The 18615-nt window shown below is 39.8% G+C and overlaps 1 protein-coding gene across 3 annotated transcripts in view; it reads right to left on the bottom strand.

The window, feature by feature from the left end:
- The window catches only part of MAD1L1 (mitotic arrest deficient 1 like 1), a 345232-nt gene extending 326832 nt beyond the window's left edge, over positions 1–18400 (bottom strand). Inside the window, exons 1-9 of one of the 3 annotated variants that reach the window (XM_071760874.1) lie at positions 18381–18400; positions 16278–16431; positions 14868–15008; positions 12919–13098; positions 11678–11802; positions 10907–10988; positions 10007–10137; positions 8658–8772; positions 8451–8512 (exon numbers count right to left, since the gene is read on the bottom strand). In XM_071760874.1, coding sequence (XP_071616975.1) covers positions 8451–8512; positions 8658–8772; positions 10007–10137; positions 10907–10988; positions 11678–11802; positions 12919–13098; positions 14868–15008; positions 16278–16427 — 986 coding nt within the window. In that variant the 5' untranslated portion in view covers positions 16428–16431; positions 18381–18400. Of the gene's footprint in view, positions 1–8450; positions 8513–8657; positions 8773–10006; positions 10138–10906; positions 10989–11677; positions 11803–12918; positions 13099–14867; positions 15009–16277; positions 16432–17188; positions 17438–17908; positions 18028–18380 lie in introns of those variants that run through there. The other 2 variants (XM_071760872.1, XM_071760873.1) reach the window with 2 other exon arrangements.
- Positions 18401–18615: the final 215 nt, after the last annotated feature.

The following is an 18615-nucleotide window of genomic DNA, read 5'->3' on the forward strand; positions in this document are numbered from 1 at the left end:
CAGATGACACAAATCATATTTTGGTCTTATCTACACTGGCAAATAAACTCTTCTTAATAGTTCAGCACATTTTGCAGCACTCTGCTTGTTTCTTGACATGAACAGAGGTTCTCAGCCTTCTGGTTCCTCTCTGTGGCTGTTGCTGTGTGTGGGCAGAAAGATGGACAGGGGCTCCTTGTCACTAATTGCAGCTTTCAGAACCCATGTATTAAACACTGCCTGCAATTCCAAACTAAAATATACTGCTCCACTCTTCAAATTCTGAAGAATTAGCAGCCATCCCACTGTAAACAAGTATGCAGCACTTCTTCTAGTCCTTTCTCCATAAATGTTCTACATTTTACAAAAGAAATTCCGCTCCCAATTCCATGGAGCCTTCTGCTTTATTTCACTGAATTTTGTCCCACTTCTTCACTCTAATCCTTAGGGTCACTCAGTTCTGCATATCCAGCTTTTGTGTATTTATGAATCCTCTGAACTTGGCATCATTAGCCAAGTTTTATCAGCACACACCAAATTTCTGCACCAAAACCATTAATAGGAATATTAAATAAAGCAGCTCCTAAGGCTAATCTTTGAGGAATTCTACTTATCCTCACATTTTCATGTCAACAATACTAAATCTATCCCTGCTTAAACAATTCCTTATATACTCTATGATTCTTCTATTAATTTGTCTTCTCCCACATGGCTTTTACTTTCCCAAGTCCCTCTCTGGATCAAATGTTTCAGTAAAGTTCAAATAAATAAGATCTATTGTGTTTTACTTGAGAAGAGAATCAATTTTGTAAAAAAAAAAAAAAAAAAAAATTAAAATACTTCTTGGCACTCCTTTATCCAATGAAGAAGGCAGATCCTCAGCCCTGTAGATGAAGGCCCACTGGAGAACAAGGGAGTGGCACAAGAGTTTGAATACTTACTGAAGCATTTTGTTTTGCTTTTATTTAGAGAGGGCTTGTGAGCTTTGAGAAGAGTATGGAAAAAGGCATCCAGTTTTACGTTTTTGTTAAAAAAGTCTTCCTGCCAAAACAAAACTTTGGGGAGGAATATATAATACACTGCACATCTAGGGAAGAGGGAAGGCATAGCATGTCTACAGCCCCAGCAGAAAATTTAGAATTGAAATACTGAAAGATGCCAAAATGGAAATCAAAAGGTAAAATTAAAAATTGGCTAGAAGATTACAGTGGTTATTGGGTTTGTGGAAATGACCAAATGAGAGGCTCAATAAAAATCAAGCATGAATGTTTGAGCTCTCTGATAGCAGGACACCATCTCCCTGCTGATTAGTGTCTCCTATTTAAATGATAATTTCACTTTAAGGCAAACAAGACTGCTTAACTTAAGGAAAGTGGCTCTTTATAGAAGTGTCACTATTTCTGAAGCTTCTCCTTCACAGCTGAGTGAGCACCTAAGTTCAAGCCATTTACACATAACATGGGTCACTACATGCTGGAAGAAAGCAACCTACTTTTACCCAACTGGTTTTGAACAGCATCTCAAACACTACTTGCAAGAGACATGGCAGCAACACAAAATCAATCATTTGACTGGGAAGTCCCTAGTGGCAAATTTACCACCTGCTATGCAAAACCACAACACCAGCACACAATTCTAATACCACTCCTGATACCAGCAGAAAAAGAGCCTGAAGTTTATTGGTTTGGGAAATGCACCCTATATTCAAGGTGGGACAGTGCTCTATATTCTGATAAAGAGAGTCAATGATAGAAGAAGTTGTAGTTTCCAGTTTAAAAAAAAGAGGTCCACTGGCATCTTCACTTCCAAAATAAATTTCTTATTTCCCTAGTAAGAATCATCCATCTTTTCTTTGATGTCAATAATCTCCACACAGTTCCTGTAGATGAACTACTGAAGTTGCTCAAATTATTCTTCAACAAAGAAGATGGATAGTGTGCTAAGCTATTGTTCAATAGTTTGCTCCAACTCCTGAATGCTAGATCTGTGTTCCTGGAAAGGCAGTTTCTGTAACTGTTCCCAGAGCTTTGAAATGCAAAGCAAGGACAGACATATTTTTGATGTGAGCTTCCTTACTTTTTACTGATTCTCTGATTATATGTTACAGCCTCTGTCTGCCTAGATATCAGATGCTCATCCATTATGTTTTACACTCTTCCTATCTTTCCTTCATCCTTAAGACTTTGATACAGTCAAATGGAAACAAAAGCAATACAAAAATATAAAATAATGGTAAGGGAGAAAGAATATATTTTTGAACATCAGAGATCAGTACAGCATTTCTGGAGAAAATTATTATCGGATGGGAAAATAAGGCAGGAAGGTTTTCCCAGCATTGCAGTGAAGTCATGGCAGGAAGAGACCTAAAATATTTTAAGAAAACTATGAAAAGAGGGGCAGACAGTTGCCATATGAAAATTAAGTGGACCAGCACCATGAGAACTGGAGAGGACTAAACTCCAGCTAAATCACAGATTTGCCATCAGGCTTCCAAAAACCCCATTTCACTTCACAAACACCACTCTCTAAAAACAAAGATCCCCTTTTGAACTGAATTTGTAGCAATTATCAAACTTTCAACTCCAAGTGGAAGGCAAATATTTTTATGCAAAAATTAAACTATTAAAAGTAGCTCTAAAATGTAGTTCTGTGTCTATACAGGACAACAGTAGATAATCTTCCCATGAGGTAAGCTGAGACCTCATACCTATAAAAGTTCATCTAATAAGCACAGCTTCTTGTTTTGTTTTATGTTGTCTGTTAGTGCTTTGCTGGAGTTTTTTTAATTAGTGTTTCCCCCTACGTAGTGTTTATCTCCCTTTTTGGTGCCCTGGGAATTCCCACTGTGATGAGACAACTTGTTTTACACTGGGAATCTCATAAACAGCAGTCATGCAATTTTCACTGTGTTCACAGATCATAAATTATGATTACTTACAAAAAAAACTTAGATGCATAAAGTCTCAATATCCTCACACTATACTTATTTTCTTTTCCAATAAGGAACTTAGCTCTGAGGCAGGGGGCCACCATTACTCATCCTCCCTTCCAAAAAACCAAAAACCACAACAGAACTTAGCACTTAAGTTCAGGTCAGTACGACTGTTTCAGACAGCAGACAGCATCAAATGCTTTTAATCAGATCAGTTTCTTGCTTGTGACAAAAGATGAGAGGGTTACAATAGGCTACTCCAATAAAAATATTTGGTTAACTCTGGAATGATCATGCCAGAATTACAGCATTACTGGAACTAGCAACAGTAACCCCCAGTCTTGTCTTGATTGGTTGCAGTTAATTAAGAAACATATGAGCAATTCAAATTATTTCAACATGTGCGGCTTTTTGTATCTGTCAACAGATCATTTTTTTTTTTTCAGTTTTTGTTTTAAACCAGTAACCACTTATTCATAGTGGATATTCAGAGAAAGGTAAATCACTGCCTTGTGAGAAAGGAGAAGATTATGAGCTTCATTCAGTATTGCAAAGATATTCAATGCCTTGGATGGAAGAGAGCACAGAGTAGCTAAGCACAGTCAATCAAGCTTCAAAAAGGAAAGTAGAGAATGCCAATATTCTCCCTTCTTTTCTATTCACTGGGGAAAAAAAAGAGCACTAATCCACCACTAAGTGCAGAATCAAGAAATCTGATTCCTTTTTCCTCTCCCTCTCCTCCCCCCCAAAACTCCAAAAGCAGAATCTGCATAGGACTTCCCGTACTGAGCATAGCACCTGTGTAATTACAAATTACAACTGTGCTAACCACTGTACTAAATAGAGATGCTTGCCACTTAATTAAACCCTTTCTTAGAGAGGAAATGCATTCACTTTCATGCTATCTCCTCTTCCTAATTGGTCTCAGACATTGCAGGAAGCTGGTCCCCCAGATTTGTCTGCCAACCACCCTACAGATGTTTCAGAAAGCAAACCAGGTCAGCACCACCAGGGTCACTTCTGTGGCTCCAGGTGACAGGTCAGCAGATCAGTGTCTGCTCTCACAGCTGGCAAGCTCCACTGAGTGAAGAAGGTCCTTAAGCATTGGCCTGAGTTCCTGTCAAACCTGCATTTCTCTGGGCAGCAAGCATGGGAAACAGCTACAGCAGCTTAATGTGACCCCATCACCCCAGTCCAGAAAATCTACCCTTGAAAACTGAAGGACAACTCCAGGTACTCTCATTCAAGTTCATTCAACCTAAGAGTCCCTCCCTACACTCCAGGCATCCAGGGCCTGAGACCTCCTTTCCAGTATAACCACAATCAGAAAGTCAAGAAACTCAAGACCACAAACTGGAGCCTCTGAGCAATGGCTCTCTCTTCTGAGCAACAAAGAAGAGCCCAAGCACACTATTGCTCTTTCTGATATGTCAACCTCACCTTTAAATTTCCATACTGTATTCTATGACCCTTCAAAAAAGGAGAGATGATCTCTATTCCCTCCCTGTAATAGGCACAGGAAAAAAACCAAACAACTAATCTGAAAAGTAATAGGAATTACATCTTGCTTTATCTTCCACAGAAACACCAAGCCTAAGCTGCCAGTACTACTTGCAAAAGAAAAAGGTGCCCTAAAAAAGGCAAGACTTACTTAAATAAGATTGCCTTCCAGTCCTTGATTACTCTAACATCAAAAATTTATCATTGATACAAAACAATTCTACTGCGTGTACAAAGTTCTTTGAGCCCAGAGGGTGAAAACGTAAAAACTTCATCAAGTCACTGCTTGCGATTAAAAACTTCAAAACAAATAAATAAAACAAAACAAATAAATAAAAACCAAAAATTCCACAAACATTACTATTTATTCTCTCATAAGAACCCAAAAACTTGGACTAAAACTCCTCTGAAGCTGTTGCTTGTGGCCCACCTGTCAACCTTCACAAACTTGCATAACTTTTCAGCAAAATTATAACCTTTCAAAACAATCTTCTGCCACTATGAATAAATAAAAAGAAGCATGAAAACAGCCTTATTTAGAGAAAAAGCTCACAGTACAAGAAACCACATTTTGTATTTGGCTATCTTCTACATACCTCAGAAGGAATGTCAGAACAGTACCAGTGCTGCTCTTAAGGATGCAATTCTATGGCTTGGGGTGAGGAGAAAAGAACCAGGCTTTGAAGAACAAGTATTAAACAGGAGAAAATGAAGAATGTGTGGTGTAAATATGAAGTTCATAGAGTTAGTTGGAAAAACACTCTGCTCTGTAAGTCATTAGAGATGTACAAGTCTTTCATACCAAGTTACCACCCTAAGTACTGGACTAGGAGAAAGCGATTGCACACGTGTAGCATTAAATAGATTGTAAAAGATTGCAACAATGAACGATTTTCTTTAGCTGACCGTCCTTAAGGTGCCTGTTAATGGTTTTTACATCAAGCTGAGCCTGCCAGAGTGGAGAGGAAAAACAGTTTCCTCCAGCAGCAGGTGAAAGGATGCCATCTCGTGGGTGGTTTTGCACACTGTTATCCAAATAAACCTCCCACTTCCCCTCCCACACAACCTTCCAAAAATGTTTTTCACTTAAAATACATGTTGTTTAATCACAGTCAAGAAACTACCTGTAAAATACCTCTAAACTAATGGTCCAGCTCTGAAAAAAAAACAACCCAAGTCTGTCACGACTAATATGATTTTTTCAGTGAAGATGAAGATGGTCAACAACCCAATTACACAGACATCAGATTCTGAAGAAATACAAACTACATCAGCCCATCGTGGAGAGAAGAGTACAACTCTTTCCTAACAGCAAAGTCCAACAACAGCCCTACCTGAATATCCTTCTCAAGGAGAGTAAATTCCAAAATAAATAAGACTTGGAACTTACAAAGCAAGGATTTAATTGTTTTTTCCTTATACAGTTGAAACCAAATCCCTGGCAGCATAACAATAACATACAAAAAAGACCTAAAAGACAAAATTACATCAATGATAAAACAGAGAAACAACTATACTAGAAAGCAGGCAATAAGATGAAGATATCAATAGGACATATAAGTAAACACAAACAGATTGTGTGGATTCATAATGCATACACACAAACCATATCTAATTATGATGCTTACTTTTATCTGGGTGTTGTGCAGCTTAAAGTATATTCTGCAATGTTTGTATAAAGCAGGCATAATTCCAAGAGCAGATCCTGGAAAGGATCTTGCACAACAACAACACAAACACACCAACACACTCTTGAGCTAAAGCTGTCTTTGTTTTCCATAGTTTACAAACACAAGAGAAAAACCCAGGAGCTTAAAAGTGGAATACAGAGCTAGCAAACAGAAGATTAGCCTTTGAGTAGACTGCTTATGAACTTGTTTCTCCCCTAAAAGGTGAAGCATTATAAACACTTAGCTCTGTTTCAGTTACTGAAAAGAAACTAGTACTAAACCAGTAGGATTACCACTACACTGCTAAAAGCTGCACCTCCTTTCCAAGCATTGGTATAGAAAATTACACTCAAAATTACACTAGTAGGTCTGATCATAAGCCAATCTGACAAAAAGCCTGCTGGGACCAGGCAATCAGTGAATAGAAACCACCAAGAGCAGACACAGAACAAGCCCTGTGGAAATGCTGGAGGAAATTAAAAACCATCCTCTTCTTAAAAGCCCCACACTGTATGCACTTCCCTCACATCCTCTGTACCAATGAAGAACATGATAAGAAAAGATGAGAAATCCTAATGTATTCCCTTTCCCTTCCTTATCTAGTTATTAGGAAGCAGCACATTGTTCTGGCTCTTTGGGACAACCATCCAACTTGTCCCTATTTTCTTCTACTGTGAGCTGGGCAATTAACTCTTCCCAAACTTTCACTGATAGCATACTCCAGAAACCTGACTCGGACAATGATCTCTCATCATCTTCACAACCCTGACCAAAAATTAATGTAACTCATGCTGTAAGGAGTCTGAGCAACAACAAAGAAAAAAAAAATGGGAGGGGGAAATCATTCAGTTCCACTTGCTACAGTTGCATGCAAAAGATGATTTTTCTCAAGAGCAATTCCCTTTTCTGTGTGAGAAGATTCCATTAATAGAACTAAACAATATGGCCCAATCAAAACCCTAACACTTTAAAGCAAATATTCTGATTTTAAATGAAGGAGTTATTAGACTTCAACAGACAGAATCACTTGGTTCCATTTCTCTCCCACTGTGAAATTACCTCATTAAGTCTTTAACAGCTTGAGGTAAGTAAAAAGCTTTTACTCCACTGTCTGACAGAAGAGGTTTTGTGGAAAGGATTCATACTATTTCTGTCTACTCCTTACCATAGGAGATTCAGCACTTCTACCTTCAGCTAAATGCACGTATCCTCAGCAGATGCAGGAGAGAATCTCAAGCATGCTACCTCTAGAAATAAGATCCATTATCCTCATTAAACTGAAAACACTGAGAAAATTACAGGGGCTTTCCCAAGTCAGACACAAGTATCCTTTACAGGAAACAGCAATGTGCCCAAACAATACCTACAATATGCAAACACTCCTTCTTCCAAACATTCCCAGCACTGTCAGACACAACTTTGTTGTTGGGCACATGTAATGAATGAAATAAAGAAACACTTGGTAAAATGAGGTTCTGTGATTTTTCTTGTGGCTCAGGTCTGGATTCAGTATGAAAGGTGTTGACATCATATGTAATGCTCATACCATAGTTAAGACAGTTATTTACAAACAAGCACCTCTCCTTCTAGCCTAGCAATGTAAATATTAAAGAGTAAATAAAGCAATGCTGAAGTATATAACACACAAAAACATTGGAGCTATGCAGAAAATCTTCTGCAGGAGAAGAAAATCATCAGAAGATGCACTATTTTCAGCTCCTCTTTACACCCCATTCATATCAGAGACCTTAAAAAAAAAAATCTCATTGGGTGCTCCAGATGTCAGAGTTGTTAAATAGATGACACAAAGAGTCTATCTGGTGCTACCATTTGAGGTTGGGAATGTGGCGTTTTCCTCCCTTTTAGAAACAGCTTATTCCATTTCTCTTGTCAGACAAAATAATTACATTAACACTTGTTCTTTAGCTGCTGTAGGGAAGAAAAGTCACAACAGAATCTGGAAGTTTCATATCCAAAACTCAAATAATATTTACAACAAACGGTCATAGGTAACACATTCTCTTCTCTGGATAGAACATAAAATTCTTGAAAGTTTACTTATTAAGCTAGCAGAATCTCTAACTAAACACGAATGTAGCTATACCCAAGACATTTATCCAACAAAACTCAACTTTGGCCTGGGAGACAAGGGTCAAGCTGAGTCGGTGAAAACATTTCTTAATTTCCAAAGATACTCTGTAACAGTTTGCATCTTATGGTTCTACTCATATAAACAGTACTGGGAGAGCTTCTACATGAAGAAGAAATAGCAAGAAAGCATGACCAACAAGAGTTCAGGTGTGGGATGATTAAGAGGAGATGAAAGAGGTTTAAAAGTTTTAACTCCCTCAAGAGCTGTCAGCACATACCTGATATTCAAGCCAGTGCCTTGGTCCACCTTTTCCCAGCTTTTTAATTTTCCCAGAAGTTTCTGAAGTAGAGATGAAAAGAATTAGATACAGACTAATGTTCTAAGAGCTCATTCCCCAGAGTTTTCTCATAATCCTCCACTTAAAGGACAGGCAAAAAAGGAAACCCCTACTCTGCTCATCTGCCAGATGTTCCCAACTCCTCACCTCATTTTCCAATTCAACTGTCACCAGCTGTGCTTGGACCTTCTCATAGCGTTCCAGTTTTCTTTGGAGACCTTCTACCTCCTCTTTAAGCAATCCATTGTTTTCTTTCATTTCCCTGCAGTGAAGAGAGCCACACAACTCAATTCCCTCTCACAAATTTCCAGATAACACATGGAATTTCAAGTGAATCAAATAACATTGAACAGACATTATGGCACTCGACCAGCTCGCTTCCTTAACCTGCACTGCAAAGCAGGAAAAAAACCCTGCAGCTTTATTGAAATTTTTCTGCTCTAGGAAATTATGGCCAAATAGCCTGAAGCTTTGTGTCTGCTTTACTGACTGGCAAAACAGCATGAAAGATAACAAAAGTCTTCCAAATCTTATCTTCAGTCAGGCTGAATGCAGGGCTGGAAGACAGCAAGCAGGAGAGACTTGTGGTCTGTGGGTACTCTGTGATGCCTGAGCAAGCATTGAGGCTGCTTGGGGTTTTACTTTAATAGAGGTGTGCAAGAGTGAGGTAAAGCTTATTAAAAAAATAAATATGACCTATGATTTGTTGATGCCATGATGCCATGTTTCTGTGCACAAATAAACAAGCATGAGAAAAGATTCCACCAGAAACAATTTAAAACTATAATAAAACACTAACAGGAAAAAAGCCAGGGAAATTACTTAATTTTAGTAAAAAGCTAGTAAGATCACTCCTGTAATTTAGGAATTTTTTTTTAATTTTAAAGATTAACCAGGAGATGTAAATCAAGCCTACTCTAAAAAAAATAAAATTCAATAAAACAAAATTATAAAATTTATAAAATCAAAAACTTTAAGGCAAGTTATTTCATAGCACATAGGAGTTTAATTTTTCAAATTAATTCTCTTCTGATACCCAGTCTATTCTGCATCAGAGTGCTTCAGTTATTTAAACAAAAAACTTACCAAACACTATATTGGAACAGGCCTTTAAAGTACTGTAACAACAACTAAGCAAAACCACTTATTATAGAAATATTCACCTTTTCTCTGTACAGGGATTTCTTTCCCAAATATTTATAGAATTCATCACCAGGCTTTAAACAATTAATTTTGTTTTAACAAATGGGTAGCACCATCCAGAATGATCAATAGATTCCCACTGTGTTCAGGAAGATTGCCCAGATTTTATCAAATCCTCTCATCTAACAAAATATCACAACACTGCCCAATTCAGAGTCTGTATTTATATGAAATAAACTTCCTTCTGAAGTGAGAGCCCATTAGAGGAATTTGAAAGTGTACAAAAGTGCAATTGTGGCTGGTACAGAAGAATACACAGGATAACACTCTCAACAACCCAACACTTCTTTCACCTGAAATAGGCATTTTCCTCCCTGAGTTGGCGCAATTCCCGCTCCATTTTTGGGAAACGGGACAGTTCTGCCTTCATATTCTTGACAATTAGAGCATCATGCTCCTGCTGGGAAAGCTTCTGTTCCAGATCCTGGAAAACATGGGACAAGAAGAAGACAGAAATGAGTAACTTGGAACTCAAAAGAGCTACTGCTCCATTTTACTTTTTAAACTCAGTGACTTGAATGAAGTTGGAAAGGAACTCAGTAATCTGGTCCCACATTCCTCACAGTAGCACATTCCTCAGGACATAAAGCATTTCTATGCTCACATTTGAATCAATGCAGGTTTGAAAGCTTTGCAAATAATTGCACTTTCTAAAAAAGCTGAAGTCAACTCCAGAGAAAGGATTTTCTGGGAAGCAGAAAAAGAAGTGTAGCTGCTAGGTTCATCCCCTACCATTTGAAAAAAGACTGCTTTAGAAGCAGACTTTTGCAGAGCACTCTTGTTTTGTGTCAGAAGACCAAACAGAACTTTTCTCAAGAGCACCACATAAGGCCCTGATCAACTTGTTAATAGAGAAAGCATGGGTGGATTTTATCCCAAACAATTAAAACAGCGAGTGTGAAGGGTGCTGTGTTACACCTAACAGCTGATAGCCTGGCCCATCCAATTAAATTCATCCAACTTCAGCTCTTGATAGCCCCTAGATCAGATTTTTAGATAACAAACTAACTTTTTTTTTTTAATTACTATGGCAGAAAGAAAAATAACAAAAAAACAAAACAAAACAAAAAAATCCAAACCAAACCAAAAAAAAAAAAAAAAAAACAAACCCACACACAAAACAAAAAAACTGTTTTTGTTCTTCCATGGAGAGTTAAAAATTAAAGCTTCAAATAGGCCATAAGGTTTCTTACTTTAATCTTCTGTTCATATTCTGCCAGTAGAGATTGGTTTGCTTGCAGAGTCTGGATTTGCTGGCTAGCTTCTTGCCATTTTCTATCAGATGGAGACACAAGAGGCATTTAGCACCCAGGAATCAAGTACCAGAAAGAACCTATATGCAGAAGCAGCTCTGACAAACACTTTCAAATACTACCAGGATATATGGTACCATTATAGAAGATTATCTCTTATACAATTTCAGTTTTACAGCTTCAACATCTCCCTCTAATTTAGAGACCAAAATTCCCATTTTAATAAAAAGATGCATCTTGATAAATACCTAGAAAGAAAGTAACCCCGAGTCTGAAACCAACAAATATACACTCATAGTAAATAAACAGCACCTTTGAAATTGAAGAGCTGAGCCTAGTAAGCAAGAATAAACACACTCACATCTTTCAACCACCCCTCAATAATGACTTAAGGCTTGATATTTGTGTTCTGTTCAGTCTGTAAAGTTTAGATTAGCCTTTCCCACCCACATGCCTTCAGTTAACTCTCTGCTATGAGCATGAGACATCGCCAAGATTTTAAGTTCTTTTTTTTTTCTTTTGCAAAGTAAAATTAAATTGCACCTCAGAGCTCGCTTCAAACAACAGTTATAACCTGCACATCCAGATCAAAGAACCCCTTTGAAGAGAAAAAAATCAAACGCTGCTGAAAGTTTCCTGAGTGATGGCAGCTGCAGAAAACTGAAGTTTTGTTTGTCTTTTTCTCCCTACAGTCATTCATCTCCTGCTTACTTATGTTGAACATCCAGCTGTTCCATCAGCTCCTGCTTCTGAGAGTCTTGGCTTGTCATCTGCATCTCTTGATTCATTATATTCCATTGCAGCTCTGATATTTTCCCCTTCAATATAGTGATTGTCTAAATTAATGGAAAGAAAGAATAAACACAAGCATATGAGTCTTCTGGCTGGACATTAAGGATGGCTGGTGATAAACAAAACCATATCCACCTAAAAGTACAAACACTGAATGCAGAAACAATCCCACACTCTGGCAAACCTTTAGGCCTGCTAACACACCTCAAAAACAAAGGCAAGAGACAAATCATTTAGTCACTTTCATCTTTCACCTGAATTATCATTTCCATTACCTATTAAGAGAATGATCTCAAACTGGAACAAAAAATATCAAGCTTCAAAGAAAGATGATGATAAAACATAAGTATATAAAGTAAAAAAAAATATCCCACAACCATTCCAAATATGTGTCTGGGTAACAAAACTGGAAATGTCTGGGCTTGCCTCAACCAAATACCAAAAGTGTTATGCTTTCCTTAAAAGTAGAAACCAGTTGTTTTAAAAATTTTGTTCTAAGTATCTTGCATCTAAAGAAAATTTAGGGTGCTTTCTAGATGGAGAGGCATACAGGGTTCTCATCTTGATACTGATGGATATGGAAATAAAAAGAACACAGAAATAGAGCTGCTGCACACATTTCATATGTGGGTTTAGTTTCCCTCACTTGAATCAAACAGAAGAGTGACAAATGAACTGCTGAATGATACGTGAAAAGCTTGAGAAAATCTTTTTATCCAAAAGAACTGAAATTGTTATGTAAGCATTCATTCTACAATGGTATCACTAGGCATTTAAGACACCTTGGGAAGATATGATTTGCCTATAACTTCAGTCCCATCATTTCCCTGTTCTTTACTCAGTGCCACATAGCCTGACTTCTAAACCTAGATGCTTGGCACGTTTCTCCTCTCCTTCTCCATAACAACCAAAGAAATCTCTTCTCACTGTTATTAACATAGTAACATCTTCTGACCTCTTCATTTGTGTCTGGACTTGGTTAGGTTCTAAACTTTGACAGCAAATATGCATGCCACCAGGGTTTATTAATTTCCAGATGATGAAACCAGTGATTCCAATTTCAGTGTGTTTTTTTTTTTTAATTAGAAAGGGCATTTTCAATTCACAGGAACTGCAAAGTCACCTGAAGCTATGAATGCATTAAATTACTCTGTTCTTACTTCATTAGCTTCAGCTAATTTGCTCTCCTTCTCTTGCAGCTTCTTACTCATTGTCTCCATGCTCTTCTTATAGGATTTGTTCATCTCCATTTGCTCTTTCAGTTTATTTTCAGCTTCTGTTTCCCTTTCCTGATATTGCTTTATGCGGGTGAGCAGCTCCTGGTTGCGGTCAGCCTCTCGCTTGCAGAGAAAAAAAAAATGCAGAGGCATAAGAAGAAAGCAGCACAAAAGTGAAGCCATTTTTATTGCTCCTGTCTCCATTCCTCATTACTCTGGTCATCAAGGCATCATCATGAAGCAATGTTACTCAGACTCCAGTTTTAACCTTTGTACCAGCAAGGATAAAAACCACACCAGCAGCAGCTCAAGGAAGAACCCAGGCAAAAGAGTCACAAAATTAAGAGAGAGTATTTTTCAGATCTCTTAAGCTAAGACAGGAATGTGTGAACACAGAGGTGGCTTTCCAGGCTCCACTGTGCTCACTCCAGTGAATCAAAGATGAAAATATTTGATGCTCCTATTTAAAGCTGACCCATGTGTAGAAAACTGACTTTAAAAAAAAAAATAAAAATCACAAGTCAGTAGTTGGGTTAATAAAATAAACTTCCTTCTGCAACTTGTAGAAACTGTACGAGGCTATTGAATAGAAAAGAAACCAGTTTTAAATGCACAGTACTTAATACAATAAGTATTTACTTACACAATTAATTACAATAACTGTTTTGCATTCTGACAGTTTTTTTCATACACCATTACCATTTATTCCCACCACAAATTGCTTAACACTTACTGAAAAAAAACGTGTAGTAAATTGCTTTGCTAATCAAATCAAGACACAAATTTACATAGTAAGCAAGGATTAAGCAAAGCAATGTGAGGATGCTAAAACCTTAATCCACATGACTCAAAAAACTCCACAGAATCTGAGCAGGGTAATTACCACAGTGATGGATTAGTGCTGCTCCCATTTTTTGTACCAGTATTTCAAGAATTTCTATGATTGACTCAGCTACATTCCAGTCTGAACTCTTCACAGCCTCATCCCACATCACCTGACTTCAGATGAACAAGGAATTTAGTCACTGACTCACTATTTCACAATTACACACTAATCTCTCACCTACCACCCTTGTAAAATACAACAAAACATGCTTATTATTTAAAAAAAAAAATTTTAAATAATCAGCTGCATACAAAACCTTTACTATCCTATAAAACCAACAGATACTACTTATTTCAGCAACATAGTTAAGTAAACATACACAGGCATAACAACAGGAACCAATAAAAGCTCTTAGTCCCTGAGTGAGGCTCACTCAGTGTAAGCTTTCTTGTGTGCACAGTTGGCATTGCTGTCATTCCAATTAATTACAGTCACACAGACTGAATGTTTGCAACTGTGCCAGCAGAAGTTGAAATTCATCTGGGAGAAAAATGCTTAAATACTTCTAGGAGAAACAAATAAGAAATCCCTTTTGTTATTGCTGCTCCTGACAACTTCAGTGCTAAACTGACAGGACCCAGTAATGAGATCATGAGTTTGTCAACCAAACAAGGCTTGGACACTGACACCTCCTGTGTACATCAGCAAGTTAGTGCAATGCTCTGAGGGATTCTGAAGAGCAAAACAGTTGGTGCTGCAAACTTAACACCCACACCACCACATCTGCAGTAAATGCAAACACAATAAATGCATCCCAGAAGCATTTACTGCAGATTCACTGAAGTCTTGCTCTGAAGATAGTGTCCATTAGCAGTTGGAGAACTAGGCTTGTTCCTGGACTACATCCTTCAGTTTGGTTTCATCCAAAAAAGCCAACTATACACATTCCCACATGTAAGAAACCAAGTCAATATCCCTGATCCAAACTAAAACACCAGTGCACATGCACTGTGTATGCTCTGAGTTAGGTCTCTGATATCAACCCATCTGCAGCTGCCATGCTCACCTCATAGTTTCTGGCATTGGTATTGGCTGCCTTCTCCAGCTCAATGCGAGCTCGTTTGTGGCTGAGCTCCATCTGCATCTTCTCCCGTTCCACCTGCAGGAGCTGGGATTTGGAATGGATCTGCCCAGCTTGTTCTTCCAGCTGGCCAGTTCATGTGTGGAAAGAGACATTAAACAGCATTAACAGCACTGCAAGAATATGGTTACCTCCCCCCCTGTACCATCCAGGTGACACTCAGCAAATGACAAGGAAACCATCCCCCTGTTTGTGGTACTTGTCCTCTCACACCAGCTGCAGATGGGGAAACCCGGAGTCCAGCAACACACTGGGAAACTGACAGCAACTGGGTTAGTTGCAACAAAGTAAATTTTTAGTTCTTCATTCAGAATATCTCATTCCATCTTTTGAGATATTCTGACTTCTCTAAGAAAAAGGTTAATTATGAACTCCCCACATCTCACAAAATAACAGCAGCTAACCAAGAAGAGCCCACGCTGCCCATGAAATTCAACTGGTGAGCAAAATAAGGTTTTTCTACTACCTGCTACATTGTTTCATTTTTTCATTCAAATATTAATAGAATACCTCACTCCTAAGCCATGTATGTGCATTGCAGAGCTAATGAAGATTCTGACCAGGCCTCTCCTCTAAGCATCTCTGTGGTCAGAGAGACACATACAGAGAGACAATACATACATTTTTGTTAACATTCCAAATGCAAGGCAGATTTACATTAAAAAGAAAGCAAGCTTATTTTATACTTAAGAGACTGGAACAGAAATTATATTAAGATACAGAATACAAAAACTTTATTCCAGTCTAATAAACAATCTTTATGATCCAAGGTGTCAGCTTAGTCTGTACTTTATAAGCATAAGGCAGCTTCCTGAAAAAAAAAAGTTATTAAAACCCTTGTGGATACAAACTGAAGCACACAAGAAAGCACAACTGGTTAGCACACCAAAGCCATAGCACAATGAAATTCTCCTGTATGAATCCAGGCAAGGAAACTTTAAAGAAAATTGTGAAAAAAGGTAATAAATGACTTGCTAAAAACATACTAACGGATATAAAGCTCTTTTGTTCAGCAATATGAAAACAACTTACAACTTAGTTTCCTGAGCTGGTATACAGATATATCAGGTGGGGAAGAAATTCAAAGGATCTTTCTTGAATTTTTACAAAACAGAAGTAAATATGCCTGACACTTAAGAGAAAGAATTTAAGATTCTAGCACGTTCACCAAAAGCAAGCCTCCAGTATTGTTTTTGCATTAATATCACTTTTAGAAAGAATGATCAGATCTTAAAGGAATCAATGCCAATTCCTGGTAAAAAAAACTCCTTTTTTAGGAGTCGACAACCACACTGAAGGGACACGGCAGGCATCAGAAAGCTGAGGACACCTCACCTGCACCCTCTGCTGGTACTGAATCTGCAAGGAGCTTTGAGACGATCCCGGTGTAGCCAGCCCGGACACCCCCTCCATACGCTGTGAAATAAAGTTGTTGAGGGATCTCAGGGTGGAGAAGACGGTGGTATTATCTTCCAAGTCCTCCATGGCTCTGGAAATACACAAAAAGTGATCAGCAAGACATTCAGAGCAACCTGGCATTCTGACTCGTTTGCTAAAGAGAGAGAGATCTAAATGCAAGGGTACAAAACCCAATCTGGTAGTCACTGCTGGGAGCCACAGATCACTTCTGGGATCGGTTTGAACCAGAAAACTGTCCAACCAAGGCTGAAATGCAAAAAATGAATCAACAGAGCCTGTTCTCCCCCGAGCTGTCTACCTGAAATGGTTTCCTTTTTAAATATGTTCCCCCCTGAATCCCAGCTCATAAGCATACAAATGAAAGCTGTCATTAGTTAGGAAGTATTGAGATTTGCTTTCCTATAAAAGAAGATAGATTTGGGGATACAATATTGTATCATATGAAGATCTAAAGTGCTCTAACAAACAGCACTCATCACTCTTTCTCCAAACATTTCAGGCAAGGAGGCACAATTAATTCCATGCCAGCAGCAAACCCTACATTCTACAAAACATGACTCTGTTCTCCAAAAAGCATTTTGGAATTTAATTTCCAGCAACGAGGCTTCCCAAGTTCACAGACCCTTGCTGCAAGTAAAACTGTTTCTCCTCACTCACATAACAATTTTTTGCAGTTTTTTCTTTCAAATTTGGAAGGCTACTAACTAAAAGGCCAAAGACAAATTAAGCCTGGAGCTCAGGAAAGCTTTCAGATTTTCCCGGGAGACTTCAGGAAGCCTCAAGCGAGTTGTGGTGACTGCGAGTTCCACCAAGCCCCTGAAACTTACAAGGTTCAGCACCAGAGGAGGAAACCGACAGCATCCCCAGGGCTGATGCTGCAGACACGGTCCTGGGGCTGACTTTTAGGTTTGTCCCTTCTCCAGGGTTGCACAGCAGTTTCCCTTTTGTCATCCCGAAGAGGAGACAGCAACAGACCAGCCCAGACCCCAAGGAAAATGGGGTTTACTGGGAATGATAATTTGCGGTGTGACACGCAAATAAATGCCAGCGTGACCGCTGCCAACAGGTAAACCCTACCCTGCTGGGAAACCCAGAACGGGAAAGTGTTGGGAAACCCAGAACAGCACTAAAGACTAAGGAGACACGGACACCCCTCTGGGCTCCTTCCCAGGGACCCTCACAGCAATCCCTCCGGGACCGACCGAGCAGGCTCAGGGCTGCTCCTCCGCAGCCGGGACGCCCCGAGCACGGCGGAGGGTGGGGGTGAGGTGGGGGTGAGGTGGTGGGGTGAGGTAGGGGTCACCCTCACGAATCCCCCCTCCCCTCACAGGCGCAGAGGAGGAGCGGAGCCCCGGCAGCCCGCACAGCCCTGCCCCGCCTCGGTGGCGGCGAGCGACCGCCCAGGGGTGGGAAGAACGGGGACACGGCACAACCTCCGCTTCCTCCGAACGGCGGGGAGGAGGTGTCGGGAGGGGAATAGGAAGGGGAACAGGAGCGGGAGCGGATCCGCCCCGCCCGCCCTCAGGCGCTGCTGCTCCCGCACTCACCGCGCGCCCCGCTTGGATCTCCCTCCTCGCCCCGGCGTCGAGATCTCACGGGAACTCGAACCCTGATCTCGCGAGAATCAGCGGCCCAAGCCGCCGTAACGGCGGGACTATGCGCGCAGCCCGTACCGTAATTCCCCCGCCGCGGTGAGGAGCAGCTGCGAGCCCAGACTCCCCCCGCAGGCCCTTCGCAACCCACCCGCCCACCCCCCCCAAAAAAAAAACAACAAAGGGCCCTGTCCCCCGCTCCGTCCCTGAGACACAACTGCAACGCTGCTGCTTGCGCGGAGTCCTCCTGCCTCACCGCAGCAGCGGCCAGAGGAGCGGCGGGCACAGCGCACTTCTCGCTCCAGAAGTCGCAGGTCATGGAAGTTTCTTAAAGAGAACGGACCGCAGGAATACTTTTCCTTCCTAAACATGTACAAAGAAACACCCAGCTTCCTTCAGGCTCTTGGGATAAGCTTTTCATGCATACCATTCCCCAGGGGAATCCAGATCGGGAGGTTGCAAAGCAGTTAAGATTTGACACAGGTGTGAGCAATTCCCAATCAGCTGTTTATGAGAAAGATCTGGAAGCCTTAAAATCAGACCGGGCTACCAGCCCCTCCCATGACTCATGATTAAAGTGCCATTTAGTATAAAATTGTCAATTCCAGATAAGGCAGTGGCTAAATTTATTCTTGCAAACCACACTCCAGCAATTCACTCAG

Source organism: Heliangelus exortis, chromosome 17 (genome assembly GCF_036169615.1).
Source record: "Heliangelus exortis chromosome 17, bHelExo1.hap1, whole genome shotgun sequence".
NCBI lineage: Eukaryota > Metazoa > Chordata > Aves > Apodiformes > Trochilidae > Heliangelus > Heliangelus exortis.